Source organism: Geotrypetes seraphini, chromosome 3 (genome assembly GCF_902459505.1).
Source record: "Geotrypetes seraphini chromosome 3, aGeoSer1.1, whole genome shotgun sequence".
In the NCBI taxonomy this organism is placed as follows: Eukaryota; Metazoa; Chordata; class Amphibia; order Gymnophiona; family Dermophiidae; genus Geotrypetes; species Geotrypetes seraphini.
In genome coordinates this window covers 398,399,096-398,426,305 of record NC_047086.1, presented here as the reverse complement: position 1 = coordinate 398,426,305, position 27,210 = coordinate 398,399,096, and the positions used below count along the sequence as shown (strand labels likewise).

The 27,210-nt window shown below is 42.1% G+C and overlaps 1 protein-coding gene across 1 annotated transcript in view; it reads left to right on the top strand.

Annotated features, from left to right (window-relative positions):
• Positions 1–27,210, top strand: part of DNAH8 (dynein axonemal heavy chain 8) — a 1,666,792-nt gene that overhangs the window by 1,427,163 nt on the left and 212,419 nt on the right. The window contains 2 exon segments of the mRNA XM_033937418.1: positions 9,740–9,877; positions 20,604–20,731. Coding sequence (XP_033793309.1) covers positions 9,740–9,877; positions 20,604–20,731 — 266 coding nt within the window.

The window sequence follows — 27,210 nt, the reverse complement described above, 5'->3', positions numbered from 1 at the left end:
AACTCTGAGGTATGTAAGTAATTTAACTGAAATTCCTATAAATAAATCAACAAATCAATCTATATGGCTAAACTCCAAGATTCAAATTGGCGGATCTAAGATTGTCTGGAAGCATTGGTTAAATGCAGGAATACGAACTTTAAATGATGTTATTTCAAATGGAAATATGCTTGAGTTTACACAATTGCAAAATAAATTTGGACTGAATAAATCACAATTTTATAAATGGTTGCAATTGAAGCAGGCCATTCAGGCAGGGTTCCCTGAATGGAAAAATCTAAATTCTCAATATAGCATGGAATTTTTATGCTTCCAGGCAGATTTTCTGGGTCACCAGGCCGCACAGTGGTATAAAGTTATTAGTGAATTGGTTAACAAAAAACCTAAAAATGGTCTTAGGGATATTTGGAGCATTGAGATCAAGCATCAAATTTCAGCATCTCAATGGCCACAAATTTGGTCTTGGAGAATAAGATGTACACTGTCAGCATCTATGAGGCAAACTTGGTTTTTTCTTTTATATAGAGCATTTTGGACCCCTGTTAGATTACAAAAGTTAAATAGTTCATTGTCTAATAGATGCTGGCATTGTAAGCTTGATGTAGGGACGTTGGATCATCTTCTATTTTTTTGTCCCTATATATTAGCCTTTTGGAATTCGATCTGGGATCAAATAAATTCTTTATTGGAAAATCCTGTAGCATTAACTTATGATACTGTGATATTTGGCATGTCCATGAGAAAAAAGAGTCAGATATCGGCAAGTAATAACAAACTTTTATTGATTATGACAGGAGTTGCCATGCAACATATTACTACCAATTGGAAAGATCACAGCAGACTTAACTTTAATTTTTGGTGGAATTCACTTTGTCATCTATACAAAATGGAACGTTCAATAGCAATACAAAATGGAAATTATAAAAGGTTTAATAAAATATGGGAGCCATTGACATTGTTTTGTAATGAATAAACACCATTTTCATAACATTACTTATGAATGGAGGGGAAAGGGGAGGGATTGTATAAATAAAGGAAAAAAAAAGGTAAAAAGAACTATGAAAAAGATTGATTCAATTAAGAAAATAGTGTGGAAAGGGAGGGGGGGAGAAGGGTTTAGATACATATACATTTGTTATTATCTTGATAGATATATCAAGTGTTGTTAGTAAATCTATGTATTACTTATATTGTACACTTGTTGAAAGTTTAAAAATGAATAAAGAATTTTAAAAAAAAAGAAACAGGGAGGGATAATTATAGGGAAATATTTTTAAAACCAATAGGAGAAATTTTTTTTTTTCACTTAGAGAATAGTTAAGCTGTAGAACACATTGCCAGAGGTTGTGGTAAGCGTGGATAGCATAGCTGGTTTTAAGAAAGGTTTGAACAAATTCCTGGAGGAAAAGTTCATAGTCTGTTATTGAGAAAGACATGGAGGAAGCCACTGCTTGTCCTGGATCGGTAGCATGGAATATTGCTACTCCTTGGGTTTTGGCCAGGTACTAGTGACTTGGATTGACCACTGTGAGAATGGCCTACTGGGCTTGATGGACCATTGGTCTGACCCAGTAAGGCTATTCTTATGTTCTTAATTTCTGAGCATGAACCTTTAATGTTCATAGTATTTATGATTTTTTTTTGAATATCCAAGAGTGTAGAAAGAGTAAAATGAGAGCACTTAGAAATGGCAGAATGAATTGGTCATGATCCTTGATTGTGAGATTTGAAGGGTTTATTTGAGCAGTAGGAGGTAATGAAGCTCTGATTTTATTTATTTTATCATTGAAATATAATGTCAATTCCTGTGCAGCAGGGAGTTGAATTGAATTTAAGTTTTGATCCTTTTTAGAAGTCAATGAACGTACCATTGCATAGAGCGCACTAGTGTTTTTTGTGTTCGAGATTCTTTTAGAATAGTAATTACTTTTCACTTGGATAATTTTAGACTTATAGAAGGCAGCGTGCTTCTTATATTTATTAAGATTGGCCATGGATTTTATGCACCTCCATTTCCTTTCCAGAAAGCGAAGCTGTTTCTTGATTAGTTTAAGTTCCGCGGAGTACCATGTGTTTTTGTGTCTCTGATTCAAGATTAGTTGGGTCTGGATAGGAGCCAGGTTAATAACCCAAAAGATTTGTCAAAGAAGCATTCCAGCTTGTGATCTTATCATCCAAAGAAGAGTCAGGGGAAACTTTGCTATTCAATTTAAAGGAGGAGGAAATGGTAGCGGTGTCTAATTTACTGTAATCTCTGAATGTGATTGTTTTATGATTTTGAGTTAATGACTTAGGTGTAGAATAATGAGCAAAAGTAATCAGGGAATGATCCGACCAGGGGACAGTGACATTTGATGTTAATGAAAATTCAGAACTTAATGGTGTTGGAATAAGAATCATGTCAAGAATGTGTCCAGCTTTATGGATTGGATTAAATATTATTGGGGATAGATTTAGGTTTTTAAAGAGAGTAGTAATTTCCAAAGTGTGAATGTTGCCATGGTCCTCAAAATGAACATTAAAGTCTCCAAGAATAATCAGGTTAGCAGTTGACGTGCAAAAATGAAAAATAGTAGCTTGAACTTATGTTAGATTGTCACGACTAATGGGGAGAGGAAGATAAAGGAGTAAACAGTTGAAATAGAATTTGCTTTGAACTTGAATTGGAAGAACTCCAGAGGACTTTCACAAGTAGAGAATTCAAGGTTAGAAACTAGTTTTGATTGGTGAACAATTGCTACCCCGCCACCTCTTTTACCGATACGATGGTTGAAGTGATATGTGAAACCGGGAGGACATATTTGCTTCTTCTCCTTCTGATAACCACGCTTCAGTAATACAGAGGAGGTCTACATTATTTTGAATAATGATATTATGTAGTAAGTGGTATTTAGACTTTAGTGATCTAGTGTTAATTAGACCGATGTTAGAGTTACTAAATTGAGAAGAATTGAGGGTAACTTGAGTTTTGACTTGAATTAAGTTGGAGGATAACGTTGGTTGACAAAGAGGAAGTTTATGCTGAAAGGTTGGTCGACGCCCCCAGATTACTGGAATCTCTGAGGTGAAACAGGCCATATTGGCATTGGGAGGGGGAATAAATGAAAGTAATGAGCTGATCGGTAAGTTAGGTAGAAGTGATGGGAGCAAAAGAAAAAGAGAGGCGAGAACGAGTGAGAGACGAAAAATGGAAAAGAAGGAGGTATTCACCCAACCTCTCGCAAATTTCTCAGATTTCGGGTGGAACATCATCAATTACCAATACAAGGTTCTGCCTTTTGGGTTTGCATCATCTCTCAGAGTCTTCACCAAGTGCCTTATGGTAGTGGCAGCAGCCTTGTGAATTCACAGTTTCCAAGTCTTTCCCTATCTGAACGATTGGCTCATCAAAGATCCTTCATCTCAAGGTGTTATTGTAGCGACACAACAGACTCTTGTTTCTGCAAAATTTGGGATTCAAAATCAACTTCCCCAAATCACAATTACAGCCTTCTCAGACTTTTCAGTTTATCAGAGCCTTCCTAGATACTGTTCAACTCAGGGCATTCCTTCCGCAACAACGTCAAGATGCTTTGATACACCTTTACCATCAGGTGTCCCTCCTTACTTCACTCTTAGCGAGGCATATGATGGTTCTCCTAGGTCACATGGCCTCTACAGTTCACATGACTCCTTTTGCCAGACTTCACCTAAGAATCCCTCAGTGGTCGCAGGCTTTTGATCCTCTTTCCCAGCACATTACAATAACATCTTCTCTACAACAATCTCTTCAGTGGTGGATGCTCTCTTCCAATCTTTCCAGAGGTTTGCTGTTTCAAATGCCCCCCTCACCAGAAGGTTCTCATGATAGATTCATCAACCTATGCTTGGGGAGCTCACCCAGATGGTCTCCGTACTCAAGGGCACTGGTCTGCCACAGATCGTTGCCATCACATAAATCTGTTGGAACTCAGAGCAATTTTCAGTGCTCTCAAAGCTTTTCAACATCTTCTTCAAGATCAGGTCATTCTCATTTGTACAATCAAGTATCTATGTACTACGTGAACAAGCAGGGAGGAACAGGGTCTCTTCTCCTTTGTCAAGAAGCTCCGTGATCTCGCAGGCCTTGAGCATGCGCAGATGCTCAAGACCCAGCAAGAAGAGGAGGCCGATCTTCGGGCACCGGCACCAACGCACAGGACATGCCGGTGCCCAGATGATAGTAAGCAGCGGCGGGGGGTGCCCAATTGCGGTGGGGGGTGCCCGATTGCGGTGGGGGGGGTGCCGGATCGCGGGGAGAGGGTGCCGGATCGCGGGGGGGTGCTCGTAAATCGAGCCATGCTCGGTTTCTGAGGCGCCGATTTTGCGAATGTTTTGCTCGTCTTGCAAAACACTCGCAAACTGGTGCACTCGTAAACCAAGGTACCACTGTATTCTGTTGTTTGAAGAATAACACTTCATATAATGGTCCACAAAAAAAGCCCAAACACCGCAATATTAATCCACAGTCACTTAAATACTGAAATGAGCCGAGAGTCTTATGTCCAAATGAATCAGGGAGCATAACACTCATTGTGACCTAACCTCGGAAAGTGTTAAAAATGCCTTTTCCCTATGCAACTCCAGCACAGAAGCATGGCACAGTAAGGCTATAGCAGCCTATGGGGAAAATGGGGGGGGGGGGGGGCAATTTCACCTGTAGGCTACTATAGCCTTACTGTGCCATATCTTGTGTGCTGGAGTTGCATAGGGAAACCTGATCAGAGGGGAAAGATTTTTACCTCAGACAAGCCTGGAGTCTAACAGATGGCTTATTTCTTCAGACTGCTGTTCAGTCCCCGACATGAAACTTGACCCTCACTCCTGATGAAGACGTGCAATGTCACGGAGGAGGGGGGAGGGAGAGGAACGCAGTTTGGCCAGATCCTGGATAAAACCTCCATGGGAACCACTCAGTCTTTGCTCAAGCCCACTGCAGACAAAACCTGGAGTGAGCACTCAAGCCCACTGAGGACGAACCTGGAGCGAGACTGTTCCCAAGGGTATGGACCTTGAGCTCTGAGAACTATTGATGCAGCCTGGCCACACAGGAATCATATGAGGCATATGCATGTGGGCTAAAGATCTCAGTCCTGAGAGTCTGTATCTTTTTGCAGCCAGCGATGCCTCAAGGTGACTGGGATCCTCTGCAGCACTGAAAACGTCTGACCGAATAATAAATAATAAAATTTAAACTCTAGCAAAACAGACAGACTCACTACTCCTTGCTTGTAGAGAGTAAGGCTGAGGGGGTGGAGCTCAACCCAGAGTGATGGGAGGAAGAGCATGAAGACAAAACTGAGCTCTCTACAACCCACGTGGCTAGTGAAGGTTTAACCTGTTGGTCAAGACTACTAGTCCTGTTGCATAAGAATTTTTATTCTTTCTAAAGAGTGTGCACCTTTGTCCAGTAGGGTGAAATAGTGCACACATGCAAGCACTGTCATGAAAGCGTGCACACTCATGCCAAAGAAGGCACATTACACTGCACAACAATTTTTTGGTTAAGTCTTGATTCCTGAAAAGTTTTTGGTGATTATGACAGGTACCAACTTGGTATGCTCAAATATGGTTTTGGTTTTACTGCATCACGTAAGAACTATGAGAAATAGACATTTTTATGTTTACTGACAATAAAATATATAGTCAAGTTTACGTTTCGCACAAGCGACTAAATGAAACAGAATTAAAAGTGTTTTGCTCCCGAGTTTCTTTTATATTCAGTGTCTGGTGCATCACGTTGTAGCATCCAACAATAGTCGGCAAGCATTGACGGATTCCAATTGCCCTGGTATCGTTTCTCCATCGTAGCTATGTCTTGATGAAACCTTTCACCGTGCTCGTCACTCACAGCACCGAGATTTGCGGGGAAGAAGTCCAAGTGTGAATGGAGGAAATGAATCTTGAGTGACATATTGCACTTCATTCTCTTGTATGCTTTGAGAAGTTTGTCTACCAGCTGAATGTAGTTTGGGGCTCTGTAATTGCCCAGAAAATTGTCAACAACGTCTTTCAAGGCTTTCCAGCCAATTTTTTCCGGCCCAACTAACAGATCTTCAAATCGCTTGTCACTCATAACATGTCTGATCTGGGGGCCAACAAAAATACCCTCTTTGATCTTGGCATCAGTTATTCTTGGGAACATCTGTCTTAAATAACGAAAACCTTCCCCTTCCTTGTTCATTGCTTTCACAAAATTCTTCATGAGTCCCAGTTTAATGTGAAGAGGAGGCAAAAATATCTTTGTCGGGTCAACAAGCGATTCATGTGCTACATTTTTCTGTCCTGGAACTAACTTTTTACGGAGTGGCCAGTTCTTTCTAGAATAGTGCGACTCTCTGTCTCGGCTGTCCCATTCGCAGATGAAACAGCAGTACTTTGTATAGCCAAGCTGCAGTCCTAGTAACAGAGCAACGACTTTGAGGTCTCCACAGATATTCCAGTTATACCTGGTATACTGGACATACTTTAGTAACATTTCCATATTCTCATATGTTTCTTTCATATGTGCTGCATAGCCAACAGGTACTGAAGGATAAACGTTGCCATTGTGCAACAGAACAGCTTTCAGGCTTAACATTGACGAATCAATGAAAAGACGCCACTCTTCCGGGTTGTGATCACAACCAAAGACCGAGAACAATCCTTCAATGTCACAACAGAAACAGAGACTGTCGACTTGTGCAAAAAATTTGGTTATATCATGATGCCGGTCTCGAAACACAGAAATTTTCGTACCTGGTGATAGCAAACACCATTCCTGCAGTCTCGAACCTAGCAGCTCAGCTTTTGCTTTTGACAGACCCAAATCTCTGACCAAATCGTTCAATTCGGACTGTGTTATCAGATGTGGATCGCCTGATGAGGATGGTTCAAAATCCGGGTCAATGTCACTGTTAGAACCCTGCACTGCAGTTTCTTCATCTGGTTCGTCTAAGGTCCAATCCTCTGGTGGTTTCGGAACTGGAAGACTGTCATCATGTGGCATGGGTCTCATTGCTGAAGGCAGATTAGGATATTCAATTGACTTCTTGTTTTTGGCAGAGAAACCAGACACATTAGTCAAACAGAAATAACAGTCCGTCACATGGTCTTTCTGTTCTCGCCATATCATCGGAACAGCAAATGGCATCGTCTTTCGAGTACCTCTGAGCCAGGCTCTCAGACTAACAGCACATGTCGCACAGCAAATGTGAGGCGCCCATTGCTTGTCTTGATCACCTATTTTGCAGCCAAAATACAGATGATAGGCTTTCTTTACAAGGGCAGTCATCGAACGTCTCTGAGGCGTAAGTGTATATTCCCCACAGATATAGCAGAATGTGTCGCGGCTGTTACGACACCGACGAGACATATTGCCCGACACCAAAACGTCTATAGCATCAAGCTTACTTACTGTTATATTGCTACAGCTACTATACTACTATACTTTACTATACTGATACTATATACACACACGGACTATCTATATTAACCAAATGAGCAGGATCGGTGTATGGAAGCCACCATTATAGCATGGTGAGACAGCGCAAGCTCGTTCAGACCTGCCCAGACATGCCCAGGATGTCATCTTCCATAAAACAGCTTCCAACCTGGCTAGATTTTATGCATGGACATACCCAGGCGGCACAAACCGTTGTTGATAAGACACTTATGGGAGAAAAAATTGTTTGCATCCAAATATAAGAAAAAATCACGACAAAATTGAAGATTTCTCTGAAATGGTACGTGATGGGTAATTTTTGATGTAATATTCATGATCAGCACCCAAAATTCTATAAGAAACACCCAGCAGTGTTCAGGAAGCAAAAACTTTGTTGTGCAGTGATTTGTGAATAGTGTGTTCTCTTTCTGAACAGTGTGCATTATTTTTAAACAGGAAACACCTTGACATTTCAGTTTTTGTCATGTTGTTGTGGCCTAAATTGACATTAAATAAGCATAATAAATCGTTGGCATTTCCTACATCGTTTCAAATGAATGCTCATCCCCAAATACTTCAGGTTAACTGTTATAATTAATGCATATTAACTACAAAATCTTAACATGGCTAAGTAAATAGGAGATCACGGGGCTCTTTTATTGAGATGCGGCAAGCTGCTTACTGAAGGAAAAAAATAGCTGTAATTTTGCCATGTGCACATACTAACCATGCACTAAAACATATTTATTTTTTGATCCTGGGGAGACATTTCTGGTGCAGAGTGGGTGCATCTATGCAAATCAGCGCATCAGCATTGTCATGGGCTCTAACCGATTAGCACAGGTTTACTACTACTACTCTGAAAGGTGTATTAAGCTCTGTACATTTTGACATTTAATACCCTGTTTCCCCGATGGTAAGACACTGTCTTATTTTTTTTGGAAGGCCAAAATATGCTCTAGGGCTTATTTTCGGGGGGATGCCTTATTTACCCATGAAGAAGACTACAGTACACAGTTATTGTTGAAAAAAAACAGAATTTTATTACGTTCGCGATAGGTACGTTCGCAATGTGTTCGTTGGAGGAAGAAAACGGTCGGCTGAAGAATCGGTCGGCCGAAAAATCGTACCGTGTATGGCCAGCTTTATCCATCATACCATATATTGTACCATTTAATGTCCCCAATGTTCTCCATCAGGGAAACACAGTAAAGAGATTATTCTGTAGTGCAGCATCAGAGGGGACTTGACAATGTGAAACCATTGTTTATATACCGTATGCATTTTAAACAGGCTTTATATACAGTAAGTGGTATTGCTCACAGCAAAAGAAACCTGTCTGCGTGTCTCACTTTTGGATGTTCTGGCCGTGAACAAACTCCTGCAGGAGTTAGGGAGGGATGAGGGAAGCTGCCTGTGTTTCCTTGCGCGGAGTCACATGCGCGCGCTGCAGTCCTGTCACTTCCTCCTCTACACTTCATGACGAGGCGCGGCACGCAGCCATGGAGGCAAATACGGTAGACGGAGGGACCACACGGAGTCACCCACCGTACCACCCGATTCGGGTAAGCGCAGGTATCGATGGGTGGCTTATTTGCGGGAGGGTGCCTTATTTTACATTTTTTTCTAAAAAGGGGGGGCTGTCTTATTTGATGGCCCTGCCTTATCATCGGGGAAACACGGTATATAGTCCCTGCTTGAAAGAGCTTACAATCTAACTTGGACAGACAGACATGACATATAGGGTTAGGGATGCAGAACACAAGGTGGGAAGAATTAGGAGCTGAAAGCAGACTCAAAGAGGTGAACTTTTAACTTGAACACTGCCAGAGACGTAATGCAAGTTCCTACTTCCTACAAAATAGGTGGCTGTAGGGGTTTATGCACGAATGGAAAAATTAGCATGTGACTTTCGGTGGAAAAAAATGTGAAACTCAGCCATTTTATCCTTGCATGCAAAAATGGCCTTAGCATGCAGAAAGACCCACATAACGGCATGCTAAGGCCACATTTTGCCACAGCTTAGTTAAAGAGCCTCCCAAGAGAACTATCTGTCTTGCTGTTGCAGATATCACCTACTTCATTGTCTCATTTATCCCACTGTCTATGGAAAGCTAGCATTAAGGCTTGCTATAATTATATGTGTTTTTTGGTCACATCACCCATAATTAATCAGAAACGTTAGAGGCATCATTCATATCATCACTTCATTATAGACTACAAGAAAAAGATAATTATTTTAACAAAGTCATAATGATATTTTCTTATTTAACTCTTCAAATACTTTTCTGTTTTAAGACTAATTTAGCAAAACAGGAGGGGCGCTTGAAAATTGCCAATGGTGAATTAGAAGAAGCTCAGGCACAATTAGATGAGAAACAAGCTGAACTGGATAAAGTACAAGCAAAATTTGATTTAGCAATGAAGGAGAAAACGGTGAGATAATCTGAGTGTCTTTCTAAATGAAAACACACTTATCTTGAAATAATGCCAAAAGCAACAATCTTAAGAAATATGCTCATCATTTATGGGTTAAATTAAAATTAAATAAAAATATTTATTTGTTCCGTTTTCTATACCATTCTCCCAAGGTAGCTCAGAAAGGTTTACATGAATTTATTCAGGTACCCAAGCATCTTTCCCTGTCTGTCCCAGTGGGCTCCCAATCTATCTAATGTACCTGGGGCAATGGGAGGATTGTGACTTGCTCAGGGTCATAGGGAGCAGCGTGGGTTTGAACCCACAGCCTAATTATAATCTTCTAATTTGTACTGTTATTAATTTCTTTCCTGATGGAATACTTAATTGGGTTTATTTGGGGGGATTCTTCCTGCTCAACCTGTTTCACCTATATAAAGAAAATCAGTATATTTTTGTGCAAATTGTATTGGAGTTGACTGCATGCCATGCTGGAAGTACAGTGGAACCTTGATTTACGAGCATAATTCGTTCCAGAAGCATGCTCGTAAACCAAAATACTTGTATGTCAAAGCAAGTTTCCCCATAGGAAATAATGGAAACTTGCTTGATACATTCCCCCTCCCCCCCGCTCAATGCTCCTTCCCCCCCCCCCCCCCCCCCCGCTCGAACCGGCACCCCTCGCCCAAACAACTTGAAACTTACCCCCCCATCTGGCACCGGCACACAGCCCACAGGACGTGCCAGTGCCGCTTGAAGAACTTCCTGCCTCTGTCGGGCCTTGAGCATGCATCTGCGCATGCTCAAGGCCTTTTAATTCTCCCTCTCGCCGAGAATCTCGGTAAAAAAGCTGGGATTGCTATATTCATAAATAAAAAGAATACATCTAATTTTCAATTTTTTGATTCTGATCCCTTGGGAAGATGGGTATATGTAAGAATGAGCATGGGAAATAATACCCTGGATCTGGTTAATGTATATGCCCCAAATACGAATCAAAGTGAATATTTTAAGAAATTACAACAATTATTACTCCCACTGGCTGTTTCTAATTTAGTAGTGGCTGGAGATTTCAATGCTGTTATAGATCCATCAATGGATAAAAACCAAGTAAAATTATGAAGTCTTTAGGGTTAGATAATTTGATACAATCTTGTGATCTGAAAGATATATGGCGGATACTTCATTTTAATGAGCGGGAATTTTCTTTTTGTTCACAAGTTCATAAATCTTTTTCAAGAATAGATTATATTTTTGTTTTAAATCAATTAGTACAACAAGTGACAAAAGCATCCATAGACCCTATTATAATGTCTGATCATGGAGGTGTGTGGATTGAGTTTAAGTTTGAGGAAAAAGAGTATAGTAGGTCTGTTTGGAGATTCGATAATACATTGATTGCGGATTCAAATTTCCTTGAAGAATTTAAATTAAAAATGATTGAATTTTTTCAAATTAACACCTCGGAAGAAATTACCCTGGAAACATTATGGGATGCATTTAAGGCTACCATGAGAGGTAATATTATCTCATATTCGGCATATATTAGAAAACAGCTTAAAAAACAATTAACTGATTTGGAAAAAGAAATTAAACATTTGAAAATTACCGTATTTTCACATAGATAACGCGCACCCGTGTAAAACGCGCACACGGGTATAGCGCGCGAAAAACACAACTTTATGTACAGAAATTTTTATATACCGCGCATGCTGCCCAACTCTCCTTTCACCCGCCCCGACTCTCCTCTGGCCACCCCGACTCTCCTTTCGCCCGCCCCGACTCTCCTCTCCCCCTTGAAGCCCTGTCCCCACCCTGAAAACCTGATGCCCCCCCCCGACGTTCGATTCACCACCCCCCCTCGCAGGACCGCTCGCACCCCCACCCCGAAGGACCGCCGACTCCCCGACAATATCGGGCCAGAAGGGAGCCCAAACCCTCCTGGCCACGGCGACCCCCTACCCCCACCCCGCACTACATTACGGGCAGGAGGGATCCCAGGCCCTCCTGCCCTCGACGCAAACCCCCCTCCCTCCAACGACCGCCCCCCCAAGAACCTCCGACCGCCCCCCCAGCCGACCCGCGACCCCCTGGCCGACCCCCACGACACCCCCCCCCCCCTTCCCCGTACCTTTGGAAGTTGGCCGGACAGACGGGAGCCAAACCCGCCTGTCCGGCAGGCAGCCAACGACGGAATGAGGCCGTATTGGCCCATCCGTCCCAAAGCTCCGCCTACTGGTGGGGCCTAAGGCGCGTGGGCCAATCAGAATAGGCCCTGGAGCCTTAGGTCCCACCTGGGGGCGCGGCCTGAGGCACATGGGCCCAACCCGACCATGTGCCTCAGGCCGCGCCCCCAGGTGGGACCTAAGGCTCCAGGGCCTATTCTGATTGGCCCACGCGCCTTAGGCCCCACCAGTAGGCGGAGCTTTGGGACGGATGGGCCAATCCGGCCTCATTCCGTCGTTGGCTGCCTGCCGGACAGGCGGGTTTGGCTCCAGTCTGTCCGGCCAACTTCCAAAGGTACGGGGAAGGGGGGTGGGGGTGTCGTGGGGGTCGGCCAGGGGGGTCGCGGGTCGGCTGGGGGGGCGGTCGGAGGTTCTTGGGGGGGGCGGTCATTGGAGGGAGGGGGGTTTGCGTCGAGGGCAGGAGGGCCTGGGATCCCTCCTGCCCGAAATGTAGTGCGGGGTGGGGGTAGGGGGTCACCGTGGCCAGGAGGGTTTGGGCTCCCTCCTGGCCCGATATTGTCGGGGAGTTGGGGAGTCGGCCGGGCAAGAGGGCTTGGGCTCCCTCTTGCTCCAATTGCGGGTGCGGGTGGGAGCGCGTGCGAGCGGTCGTTCGGGGTGGGGGTGCGAGCGGTCCTGATGGGGTTAATCGGGCGTCGGGCGGGGTGGGAACTATGTAGAAAAACTTTTGTATACCGCGCTCACGCGTATAACGCGCGAGGGGTATGCGCGGTAGGTAAAAACGCGTATAACGCGCGCGTTATATGCGTGAAAATACGGTAAATTAGCTGATAAGTGGGAGCAAAATACCTTATAGGCTTTATTAAAAACAAAGGTTAAATATAATGAGATATCCTCAAAATTTGTAAGGAAAGATTTGTTTTCCCAACAAACTTTGCATTATGGAAGTTCAAATAAGGCGGGAAGATTATTGGCAAATTATCTTAAAGCGAAAAAAAGAAGAACAAAAATTATTGCTATAAAGAATGAGAAAAATGAGACACATACTCAAATTGGAAGCATTTTGAATCAATTTCTAAATTTTTATAAAGACCTATATTCTTCTGAGCATTATGAAAATAGAGAAAAAGATGATATAGAATTTTTGAATCTGATTGAGGGACCGAAAATTCCTGAGCATATTTTAAAAAAGTTTAGAGGAGCCTATATCATTAAAAGAATTAGAAACAGCGTTGAAGTCTCTTAGAATTGGATCCGCTCCAGGTGTGGATGGTTTCATGGTAGAATTTTATAAATCACTAGCTGATGCCCCGGCGTTGCACGGGTATTTAATTATAGCAATAACACTGTAAATGGATTCAAATAAAGATACTTTATAGTGGTGAATGAAATTATTTTTTTACAGCTTTATAAAAAGTACAATATTCAAATTATAATGTGAAATATTTGACAAAATGAATACAATACAACTAACACAAAACTTGATTATAAACAACATTTTTAGTTTCACCTCCAGGAGCAAGAACATATAAATTCTTGGGTGAAGAGACCCCCAGAACATATCACCCCAGGTAGTGAGGTATCTGCATACCAAGTTTCGTTCAAATCGGTCAAGCCGTTTTTGATTTACTGTGAGAATGGCAGCTGTTTACATGTTTTCCATTGACATGAATGGGTGAAATCTGATTTTCTGTTTGTAGCTCCGCCCACGTGTGCAGGTGGGCCGCGAGACCCCCAGAACATATCACCCCAGGTAGTGAGGGATCAGCATACCAAGTTTCATTCAAATCGGTCAAGCCGTTTTTGAATTACTGTGAGAATGGCAGCTTTTTACATTTTTTTCCATTGACATGAATGGGTGAAATCTGATTTTCTGTTTGTAGCTCCGCCCACGTGTGCAGGTGGGCCGTGAGACCCCCAGAACATATCATCCCAGGTAGTGAGGGATCTGCATACCAAGTTTCGTTCAAATCGGTCAAGCCGTTTTTGCGTGATCGCGGCACATACACACATACACACACACATACACACATACATACCTCCGATTTTATATATATAGATTTCAAATTACCCTATTACCTCATTTATTGAAATTATATCAGGCTCAACTAAATAAGGGTTGCATTAGAGGTACTATGGCAGAATCATTGACTATAGTTTTGCCAAAGCCAAAAAAGATCCCACATTGGTTTCAAATTACAGGCTTATATCATTAATTAATATAGATGAAAACTTTTGGCTAAGACTTTGGCTTTACGTTTAGCCAAGGCTCTCCCTTTTATTATTGATATGCACCAAACTGGATTTGAAGCTGGAAGACATTCATCTAATAACACATGATTGGCTTTTCATATGTTAAATTTAACAAAAGCCATGAAAGATCCGGCTTTTTCTGTATCCTTGGATGCAGAGAAAGCCTTTGATAGTGTGGAATGGACCTTCATGCATCAAGCTATGGAATGGTTTGGAATAGGTTCAAGATTTATACAAATGATTCAAACATTTTATAGCTCCACTGTTGCAAAACTATATATTAATAATAATTTTTCAGAACGCTTTAATTTGCAGAGGGGAGTTAGACAAGGTTGTCCCCTATCTCCTTTGCTTTTTGATATTGTTTAGGAACCCTTGTTACTAGCTATTCAGCAAGTAAAGGAGATACAGGGTATTCCTTATTCAGACCGGGAATACAAAGTCTCTGCATATGCAGATGATATTTTGCTTCATTTGAGAAATCCAGAAACAACCATTCCATGCTTACTAGAATTGATTGAGAAATTTGTAAAATTTACAGGGTATAAGATAAATTGGAATAAATATGAAATTCTTCCACTAAACGTGTATTGCACAAAAGGATTATTTGATTCATTTTCTTTTGTATGGAAGGAAGATGGATTAAAATATTTGCGAATTTGGATAAAAAACACGCTGGAAGACACAATGAAAAATCTTTATTGCAGAAGGTAACAGAAATGTGTGAGCAATGGAATCCATTACATCTGTCTTGGTGGGGGAGAGTTCAAACTATTAAAATGATGATATTGTCTGTGGTTTGTTATCAGACGGGAATATTTCCAGTCTTTTTTAAAGGGTCCTTTTACAAAAAACTAAACAGTATTCTTACAAAATTTGTTTGGTTGGGCAAAACTCATAGAATTTCTTTAGTATCTTTACAAAAATCAATTGCGGAGGGTGGGGTAAATTTTCCCAATTTCTATAGGTATCATCAAGCCTATATTTTATGACAGGGTATGTATTGGGTCCTCCCAGAGCTCATTGATAACACCCCAGATTAGTTATGGTTGGAGTAGCGACTCATGTTCCCTTTACGATTATGTCATGTCCTTAGTATTAAAATGCCTAGATTATATAAAGAAAACAGAATATTTATGGATACATGGAAAATTCTCAGATATGTTTGTAATTTAATGCCTATTCCAATCTATAAATCAACAAATCAAACTATATGGTTAAACTCCAAGATTCAAATTGGCAGATATAAGGTCATCTGGAAGCATTGGATGATTGCAGGTATACGAATTTTGTGCGATGTTATTTCAAATGGTAAGCTGCTTGACTTTTCACAGTTGCAACATAAATATGGTCTTAATAAATCACAAAGTTTCAGATGGTTGCAGCTGAAGCAGGCTATTCAGGAGGGGTTCCCTGAATGGTAAAATCTCAATAATCAGTATAGTCTGGAGTATATATGCTTTCAGGTTGTGGCGGTGGGAGGAATTGGGCATCCCTCCTGCTGGCCAAGTTTGTGTGGGGTTCGGAGGTTCCCTGCCGCAGCTGTTCAGCTTATTGAGACAGAGGGATTCCCTTGCCGCGATCAGCTGATGAGTAGGGATCAGGTGCGATTCTCTAACCAGCACTTGTGGCATGGGTGCTGGTTAGAGAATCGGGCCGGTTAGGCGTGGTTGGGTGTCTGTTTCTTAGGGTGGATGAGATTCTGTATAGGATGCCGGCGCGTGATTCTGTTGGAGCTCTTAACTGTGCAGCTGGTGTCCAAAAGAACAGATATTTTAACACTTTGATGAAAATAATGCCACTTCCTTTCTGTATGTCTGTCCCTAGTTAAAGGTTAAAAGCTAAAACAGAATAACTTATGTGTGTCAATAAAAGCCATTGCGTTTCTTTCTTCAGATGCTGGCTAGGTTACTAAGATAGTTGAAATGGTTACAACAGAAATGAAAGAGAAGCTTGAGTCACTCTGGATCAAAATTCCTGGTAAATATGGCACAGACACGAAAATTGGCCTTTACTATCGTCCCCCAGGAAAGGCGGAGGAAACTGACTCAGAAATGATGGAGGAAATCAAACAAGAATGCAAGACAGGCAATGTAATTATATTGGGAGACTTCAATTTCCCAGGGATAGACTGGAAACTAGCAACCTCCAACTGCTGCAAGGAGGCCAAGTTCCTGGAGGTGCTAGGGGATTGCTTCCTGGAACAAATGGTAAAAGAGCCGACAAGAGGCAACGCCACCTTGGACTTGGTCCTAAATGGCCTCACGGGACCAATAACAGAAGTGGAAGTCATGGTTCCACTGGGAACGAGTGATCACAATGTAATCAACTTTAAACTTGACATCGGAAAAGGGAAACATGCCAAAACCTTAACCACCACCTTAAACTTTAAAAAGGGTAAATACGATCGCATGAGAGCCATGGTAGAAAAACGACTCGAGAAGATGGTGGACAAACTTGAAACGGTAGATCAGGCATGGTCCCTACTGAAAAATACTATCACAGAAGCACAAGATCTCTACATTCCGAGGATTTCCAAAGATCGGAGAACAAAGAGCAAAAGAGAACCGGCATGGCTTACCATACAGGTGAAGGAAGCCATAAAAGAAAAGAAGGACTCTTTCAAAAAATGGAAATGCATAAAGACAACCGAAGCCTGGAACAAACATAAAGATGATCAGAAGAAATGTCACAAGGCGGTGAGGGATGCAAAACAGGAATATGAGGAAAAAATAGCCCAGGAGGCCAAAAACTTCAAGCCCTTCTTTAGATACTGTAGCGGGGCCGGTTCCTATGACTCCGTTAGGCCCTTATCCCCGCTCACGATAGCGCTCCTTCCGCGTGCTTCCCGTAAAGAAGGAAGTCCTGCTGGTCCAAATTCACTCTCAGGAATGAAACACAAAATCAAAAAGAGTCAGTTTACATTTCAAATACCAATCACTTTATTGGGATTTGATGCCCAGGGTTGACTTTCAATAAGTCTCAGCTCCCAAACAAAACATAAGTCCAGGAAACAAATATAGAGCTGATAGAAAAAAAACAAAGTCAGAACTCAGCTCTCACCTTCATCAGGTAATTATATAACAGTATCATGAGCACCCTCTGCAATCCTATTGACTTGAGAAAAAAAGGGTCAAGTCCAAAGTACTACTGCTTTAAAGTCAGTCAAGTAAGCAGAGCCAATGTTAACAAGCACTACTGTGCTGTGTCCAAGCCTTAGAAGTAGGCAGGCTTGGTCCCAACCAGTTCAATCGCAGCTGGTGGGGGGAAGGGAGTAAGTGAATCCACAATTAAACTTTCTGTAGTATAGAATGCCACAAATGGCTCCACAAACCCAACCAGTATGGAAAGTGGATTCTCCCCATAGATTACTTCCCTCCTGCACACTATAACAGTCACAGTCCATGCAACCCCAGAACCTTTAGTTCAGCAAACAAAAACGTTTTTTTTTTTCTTTTTTCTTCTTTAAATAAACAAGCCAGCACAAGTCCCTTTCAGTTCCCAGCAGAACACCTTTCCTAAACCATATACCAGCAAAGAGATACTGTTCTATTTCACACTACCCAGCCCTGCCACTTAACTCTCTTCCATGAAGATATCTTCAGGCAGTCCGGTAGGCTCTAAACAGTCCATGGGCCCTGGCACTGCTGACTGGCTGGCCACAGGGTCTGTGTCTGCTTCAATCATTTCTACGTCATGGAACTCAGGAGAACCATCAGGAGAGACCTCTCTCTGGGCTGGCTTAGAGTAGACTGCCTTTCTCCTTCTCAGAGCAGCCTCTAAATTCTCAAGGTGAACACGCCCTGCTCTCTGAGGGGGAGGGGCAGCCTGCACAGTTTGCCTAGCTTTCTTGGGGCTTTTAATTATTCCCTTCAGCTGAGAACTCACAGAGGGAGGAGAATTCCTCCTGGGCTGTTCTAAGCTGTTCTCCTCACCTTCCTCTATTCCCTGGAGATCAGTTCCATCAGGAAACAAGGGCAACATAGATTTCTCTCTAGGTTTGGTCACAATCCTATCCCCGTGGTTAGCTTTCTGTATGGCTAACCCAGGTTTAGCAAAATCCTGTTCTGGCACAAGCTGTACCTTCGGGATAGGACTGTGACAATACGTGAAAGGGAAAAAACCTGCAAAAGAGGCAGTGGGACCCCTGGACGACCAGGGAAGAAAAGGGTACATCAAGGAAGATAAACAAATCGCAGACAAACTAAATTCCTTCTTTGCGTCCGTCTATACGAAGGAGGACACCTCAACAATACCTGAAGCGGAGAAAGTGTTTGCAGGAGAAATAGAAGACAGCCTCACCACAGTTGAAGTGGACTTAGACCAGATATACTATCAGATTGACAAACTTAAAAGTGACAAATCCCCTGGACCGGATGGAATTCACCCGAGAGTCTTAAAGGAATTGAAGGTTGAAATCGGAGAGTTATTGCAAAAACTTGCAAACCTGACAATCAGAACTGGACAGATACCGGATGACTGGAGGATAGCGAACGTCACGCCAATTTTCAAAAAAGGATCGAGAGGGGAACCGGGCAACTATAGGCCTGTGAGTCTTACGTCTGTCCCCGGCAAGATGGTTGAAGCACTGATCAAAGATAGCATAGTCCGGCACTTGGACGCACACGACTTGATGAAACCAAGTCAACATGGATTCAGGAAAGGGAAATCATGTTTGATGAATTTACTCCAATTTTTTGAGACCGTGAACGAGCAAATTGATAGTGGGAAGCCGGTGGACATAATATACTTGGACTTCCAGAAAGCGTTTGACAAAGTTCCACACGAAAGACTTCTCAGGAAACTACAAAGCCATGGCATAGAGGGAGATATACAAAGATGGATAGGCAAATGGCTGGAAAACCGAAAGCAGAGAGTGGGTATAAATGGGAAGTTCTCCGACTGGGAGAAAGTGACTAGTGGTGTACCCCAGGGCTCGGTACTTGGGCCGATCCTTTTTAATATTTATATCAATGACCTGGAGGAAGGAACATCCAGTGAGATCATCAAGTTTGCAGACGATACAAAACTATGCCGGGCAATCAGATCGCAGGAGGATAGAGAGGAACTCCAGAGCGACTTGTGTCGGTTAGAAACATGGGCGGAGAAATGGCAGATGAAGTTCAATGTGGAGAAATGCAAGGTAATGCATTTAGGCAATAAGAATAAGGAATACGAGTATACAATGTCAGGTGCAACTCTGGGGAAGAGTGAACAAGAAAAGGACCTGGGTGTACTGATAGATAGGACCCTGAAGCCATCGGCACAATGCGCAGCAGCGGCAAAGAAGGCAAATTGAATGTTGGACATGATAAAGAAAGGAATCTCGAGTAGATCGGAGAAAGTTATAATGCCGCTTTATAGGGCAATGGTCAGACCACACTTGGAATACTGCGTCCAACATTGGTCTCCCCACCTAAAGAAGGATATAAAACTGCTGGAGAGGGTGCAGAGACGAGCAACAAAACTGGTGAAGGGTATGGAGAAACTGGAATACGAGGATAGACTTATAACACTAGGATTGTTCTCCCTTGAGAAAAGGAGACTGTGTGGGGATATGATCGAGACCTTCAAAATACTGAAAGGAATCGACAAAATAGAGCAGAGAAGATTATTTACATTGTCCAATTTGACACGGACTAGAGGACATGTAATGAAGCTAAGGGGGGACAGGTTCAGGACTAATGTCAGGAAGTTCTGCTTCACTCAGAGAGTGGTTGACACCTGGAATGCCCTTCCAGAGGAGATTATTGCGGAATCGACCGTCCTAGGCTTCAAGAGCAAACTAGATGCATATCTCCTTAAGAGAGGCATATAAAGATATGGTTGACTATAAATTACGCCAGGTGTACACCTGGCAGGGCCTCCGCGTGTGCGGATCGCCGGACTTGATGGACCGAAGGTCTGATCCAGAGATGGCAGTTCTTATGTTCTTATGATAGTCTTCTGATTCTCTGCAGTGAGAACTTCTGCAGCTGAAACCAGATGCTGTGAGGGGCATAATCAAAACTTTCAAACATCCAAAAACCTACCTAAGTCGGCACTTGGACGTCCTAACAGCAGGGACGTCCATGTGCCGATAATCAAATAAACTTTCTGGACTTCTAAGTTGCTGTGCGTCCAGAGCTCAAAAGGGCATGTTGGGAGGTGTGTTATGGGCGGGAATTGGGCAGGCTTCCACTTGGACATCCTGAAGTTAAATAGCCATAATGGAAAGTTACAAGACAATGGTTAATGCCGCAAATTTTGAATTGTTGTGCAACTTGACAGAAATGCTTAAAATACGATGATAGTATTTCTCTCATTAGGACTTGCTTACTGATGCTGAAGTATGCAGAAGAAAGATGGAAGCAGCCTCAGCACTTATAGATGGACTGAGTGGAGAAAAAGTCAGATGGACTGAGCAAAGTAAAGCATTTAAAGATCAGATTAACCGGTAAGAAGTATAAGTTAAAGAAAACTAAGGTCCTTAAGTTTTGAAAATAGGTACAAACCAAAGAAAGCAAAATTATATATCTGGGTACAATAGTCCATTAGTCATTTATCAGTCAGCTTAATAAAGCAGCAGAGAAACTCAGACTCACTAGGAAGAAAATTATGGTTTTCTTTATTAGCTATAGGCTCGGATTCTATAAATGATTTGTAAACATCAACGAGAAGATAAGTTGGGCAATCACACATTTGTAAGCAATTCATAGCATAGATCGGCGTGTTATATATGTTAATAGGGTTTTCATGTGAGATCCAGTGAGTTATTTTAGCCCCGCTTTGAACATGCGTCGCTTTTTGAGTACTGATTATGATGGAAGAGAATACACATGGGTTCACTGATGTATGTATCTTTGAGAGAGATTGTAATTCATACATATACAAGTTACAGAAATTAGTATTTTTTTAATTGAAATTTTTTATAATGTTACAAATAATATTCAAAGTCATTGCAGGAAAACTTATTCCAAACAAAAAAATGTTTGACTAATACATAAAGCATTCTACCCATGTTATGAAGAACCAATCAAGTGTTAAAAATAATCCAAAGAAAAGAAATCAGTAATTTTCATTTGTGTTTGCAGCTGCACCATGTTCCAAAGTGTATTCACAGTAGTGAGTCAAAATTTCATATTCATAGATTTTAGCATAGGTTTTTGGCTTTCTACAGTTTTAGTACATACCTTATGCCAATAACTCACACACTGAAATATGTATTTTCATAAAAATAACATCTATTCAATTTATATCAAATTAAACTTGAGGTTAAAATTAGAATTAAAATGCCAATTATGTGCACTACATGTATTTCCATAAACCATAACTCTGTAAACATTTTGTGTGTGACTAAGTGATCCTTGTGGAGAGAGATTTTTTTTCTCCCCCTGTGAACCACAGCTGGGGGCTTGCTTATATACTATTACAATGACTGGTGACATGTCACTTGTCTTCCAATACTTAGTTACCACATTCTCTTCAAAGGCGGGACTATTTCAGACAAAGAAATTCCTTAGGTTCTGAACAGGAAAAAGTTTTACAAAGTATAAATTTATATATATTTCTGTTACAACAATTTCTAAAACAGCCTTAAGATGTATTTAGGATTACATAAAATCATATAATATATATTGTCACAGGGAACCCCCCCTGTGAAGGCAAAGGAATCCTTGCAGTGTCCCAGAACTAATGACCAAAGTAAGGAATTGCCCCAGGAGAAAACAGTAGATAAACCTGAAATTGCTCCTAGGACACTGCCAAGAAAGAAAAGGCCTTTGCATAGCAATGCACAGAAAGAGGTAGAGACTCCTTATGCCTGTTTACCTTTTTCTAAGCAGCAAGTGAAAACCAAGGTAGCAAGACTACAAATCCCATCAGGCCGAGGGCAGAGAATTCCTAAAGCCAGGACTGGAACAGCTCCAGGACCTAGCAAATCCAGAACTGGTTTGAGCCAGCTCAACAAGCACCTGAGCTCAGAATTAGCCAGAACTAAGGGCATACCTGCACTCCATCACTGGCAGGGAGCCATAACTTCTCTGCCAGGAAACAGCACACCAGAGCCTTATACTCCAGAAGGACAGGTAGGACCTCAGGATGGGAGGATTTTGTTGAGGACTCCTACACAAATGAAAATGATATAGAAATGAATGAAGCTCACAGTATGGAAGAAACTAGTTAGGATTTTCCATATGCTACTGACCCTGATTTAATGGAATGGGGCTGAGGAACAGTAGAAAAAGTTTGGAGTTTATCAAAAGGAAATTGTTGGTGAATGATTCCAGACTAGCCAGGCTGTATTATTTAAAGCCTCTGGCTGAATGGTTTATTTGCCCCTTGTTACATGGAACTTGCAGAAAAACTGCACAGCCTAAATCCAAGCAGGACTGACTTTGTTTTTCTGTGATGCTGTTTGGGGCAGTGCATGAAAATTGGTTACCTAAGGCACTTCTGGCCATAGGACACTGGGGAACTCTTTATTCAAAATCTAGTGGGATCTTGGTACACCAAAATCTACAGGGTGGGTACAGATCCCAATACCTCTGGGGTATTTTGGTTAATAAAACCCCAAGGTGGATTTCTCCCTAGTGAAAGGACATACCAGAAATCATAGCAGAATCTGTTTGAACAGGCCAGGTGGAAAACAGTAGCGGGGCCGGGAAGGGCCTAGCTCGGTGTGGCAGGTTTAAGCCTGAGAGCCTCAGAGAAGGCCATTAAAAGACTGAAATAGAAGCCAGCAGATGGCAACAAGCCAAATAAAGGAAACAAATGGATTGTTTTTGTTTGTATTTTGGGCAAGGACTATTGTTTGCTGGTATTTTTGGAACTCATTTTGAATTGCTACTAACCTGAGTTACATGCACCAAGTCTGGTGTGAAATAAAAATTTATTTTGTGGCACACAAGTGTTTTGCACTATTTTTTTGAACTTTATTGCAGTTCTTCCCAGCTAGCAATACCTCGCTTTCCCTTGGCCGAGATCTGTGTGACTTAGGGTATTGGCCCCTGGGCATGTCCAATTGGTCACGCCCGGCCACAATATATTCTTAAAAGAACTCCTTAGCATCACTTATCTTAGCTGACAATTTACCAAAGAAATGCAAAACTGGTCGCCGTACATGAAGAAGGACACGGTACTACTCAAAAGGGTCCAGAGAAGAGCGACTAAAATGGTTAAGCGGCTGGAAGAGTTGCCGTACAGTGAGAGATTAGAGAAACTGGGCCTCTTCTCCCTTGAAAAGAGGAGACAGAGGGGACTTGATTGAAACATTCAAGATAATGAAGGAAATAGACTTAATAGATAAAGACAGACTGTTCACACTCTCCAAGGTAGAGAGAACGAGCGGGAACTCTCTAAAGTTGAAAGAGGCTAGATTCTGTACAAACGTAAGGAAGTTCTTCACCCAGAGAGAGCTGGGACGCTCTTCCCGAGGCTGTTATAGGGGAAAGCATCCTTCAGGGATTCAAGACAAGGTTGGATAAGTTCCTACTGGAACAGAACATATGCAGGTAAGGCTAGATTCAAATAATAACATAAGAATTGGCGCTGCTGGGTCAGATCAGTGGTCCATCGTGCCCAGCAGTCCGCTCATGCGGGGGCCCTTAGGTCAAAGACCTGTGCCCTGAGACTAGCCTTACCTGTCTTTGACCTAAGGGCCGCTCCGTGAACGGACTGGTGGGCACGATGGGCCACTGGTCTGCCCCAGCAGTGGCAATTCTTATGTTCTTAACCACAACTTTTTTTTATAAGCTCCGCATGTCTTTCTACAGTCTTCAAAAAAGCTCTTTCTGACCAAGGTAGTTTTCTTCAGAAAAAGCAGCTGACAGTTTAGACAGACCCAAGCTAATCTCTTCAGGCTTTGCAAGTTTTCCCTGCATTTCTCTCAGGTTTAACAAAGCAATCGAATCCAAAGAGACATCTTGCATGCAACTGAGAGATCTAGGCTCAAAAATGTTCACTGTTCATCTTAAACTTATTCTACTTATGCTTAATTATTGTGAAAAGGAAATAACAAGGGACATTTTTCCTAAAATCTAATACAATATTATAGTATATAAAATTAAGATCAAAGAAATAGCAGTACTCGGACTTCCCTGCCTCATCCCCCACTGCCATGTGCATGCACCGCTTCCCTTCCCCCCTTCTCTCTGTAACGTTCGTGGCACAAGCAGCAACCCCCAACCTGATGTTGCGCCTGCATCGGCTCTTCTTCTCACATCACTTCTTGGACCTGCACCTGGGAAGTGACGTCGAAGAGCCCACGCAGGCGCAACAGCAAGTTGGGGGGTAGCTGCTTGTGCCACAAACATTACAGAGGTACATTGTTGTCACCTAAACCTTTGTTAGATAGATATAAAAGCAGATTATTTGTCATAATGACTGGGATAGCCATGCAAACACATCTCCCTCTGTATTCGCGAGGGATACGTTCCAGCTATAGCCGCGAATATGGAAAAATTGCGAATATGAATTGTATTTGTTAATCGTGTTTTTTTGTAAAAGATAGCGGTTTTGTTACTAAAACCGCGATTAATAAATACAATTCATATTTGCGGTTTATGGAAAGGACTACAACTAAATACTATATAGTAAATATTCACAATATTGGTGGAATAACGATACAGTACTGTATATATTAACTGTATTTATTGAATACTGTAACAATATTTATTGAACAATACAAGTACTGTAATATCTCAGGGTAAACAAAAAAGTTCAATATAGTACAGTACTGCTTTCCCAACAAGGAAAAAAAGAAATGTTCAATACTGTACTTAAAGTGCAATACTGGAATACCTGTACAGTAATTAGGCAGTGTCTTCATCCTCATCGTCCAGTACAAGCACTGCAGGAGGAGGAGACGAAGAGGACAAGCGAGCACCAGGGGCCTCCTCAGGCAGTGGAAGTGGGTCTTGAGTACGAGGAAGACGAAGAGATGAAGGTGATGCCTCCTCATGGGTGGAAGAGGTGGATTGTGAGGCAGTGGATGGAGAGGCACTGACTCTAGGTATACATTGTGATTTCTGTCTGGGTCTTCTGCTTCATAATTTCTATATATATATATATTTGTGTATGTAGAAATCGCTGCTTCTGCTAACTCCCTCACCTTTAACGCACGTACCATGGATGGGTCGACATCATAGAAAAAGTCAATCGCACCGTTGAACCTGCGTATGCCCTCTGCAATATTATCCAGTGTAAACTTGTCTTCTAGCACTTCTTCTTCTACTCCTCCTTCCTCCTCATCATCTGGTATTGCCTCTCCTTCAGGAGCGGTCAGGTCAATGAGATCATCTTCCGTTAGTTCATTTGATCTGGTGTCTATTAAGTCTTGAATATCCTCCATATGCATATCTTCAAAGCCTTCCCCACCCACCTGCTTTGCCAAGTCAATGATGCCTTCCATAATTTCTTGGCCTGGCTCTGTGATATTTACATTGATATCCCTTTTTACACATTCAGGCCAAAGATTTTTCCAGCACAAGTTCACTGTCTCTGGCTTGACAGCTTTCACCACTCTTTCAATAATTTTGATTGCATCCACAATCGTAAATTCCTTCCAATTTTTCATGATGTTTTCAACGTTGTGGCCTTCATCCATAGTGTGGACAATCCTCTCTAATGAATACCGTGTGTAGTGTGCTTTGAAGATCCTTATTACCCCCTGGTCAAGAGGCTGGATGATAGATGTTGTGTTGGGGGCAAGTAGACGATCTCAACACCCTCTATGTGGAACTCATGTGAGTCTGGGTGTCCAGGGGCATTGTCCAATGCCAACAGAACCTTGAATTCCATTCCTTTATTAGCAAGGTATTTTCTTACTTCTGGCACAAAACACTGATGAAACCACTCTAGGAACAGAGCTCTGTTTATTGTTGTCCAAGCTTTCTTGTTGCTCATCCAGTAAACAGGCAGCTGGAACTTATCTTTTCCCTTCAAGGCTCGGGGGTTTGCGGCTTTATAAATCAGGGTTGGCTTTATCATATGGCCTATTGCATTTGCACAAAGCAGCATGGTTAATCTATCCCTTGCAGCCTTGAAACATGGTGCTCGCTTATCCTCTTTGCTAATGAAAGTCCTCTGTGGCATTTTCTTCCAAAAGAGAGCAGTTTCATCTGCATTGAATGTCTGCTCAGGTTCATATCCCTTATCTTCAATAATTTGCTTAAAGGTAGCAGGGAATTCTCTAGTTGCCTCATGGTTGGCAGATGCTGCTTCTCCTGTCACTCTAACATTACACAGGCCATACCTGTGACGGAATTTATCAAACCACCCTTTACTGGCCAGAAAGTCGGTGGATTGTGACATTCCACCTTCCCTGCTCTTCAAGTTTTCATACAAAGACTTTGCCTTTCCTCTTATCATCACAGAGTCTATAGGTATTCCCTTTTTGTAGCAATCCTGCACCCACAGAAATGTTCCAGCTTCTGTGTGAGAGAGATTGGCATCTCGCACAACATGTAATCTCTTCGCACCTGCTGGTGCAGCTGCCACAACAGCTTCACGGATTTGTTTTTCATTATTTTTTATGTACCTAACGATTGACTCATTAATGCCATAGTGTCGAGCAACAGCGGAGGAGGACTTTACTCTCTGAAGCATATCCAATAATTCTATCTTTTCTTGTAAGGTTTTCACCTTCTTCTCCCTTTTGGGAGCACTTTCAGTAGCACTTGAACTTTTGCGCTTTGTAGCCATGGTGGGAGACCTGACCTGTTCCTGAAGGAGAGGCAATATCCCAGATATATTTTTAGCAGGCAAGCAGCGATTCAGAATGCTTTTGGGCAAGCAATAAGCGATTCACAATGCTTTTGGGCAGGCAAGCAGCGATTCACAATGCTTTTGGGCAGGCAAGCAGCGATTCACAATGCTTTTGGCAGCTTTTAGAGTCTTAAGCATGCAAGCGATTTTCTCTATGCATGCTGGGGAGCA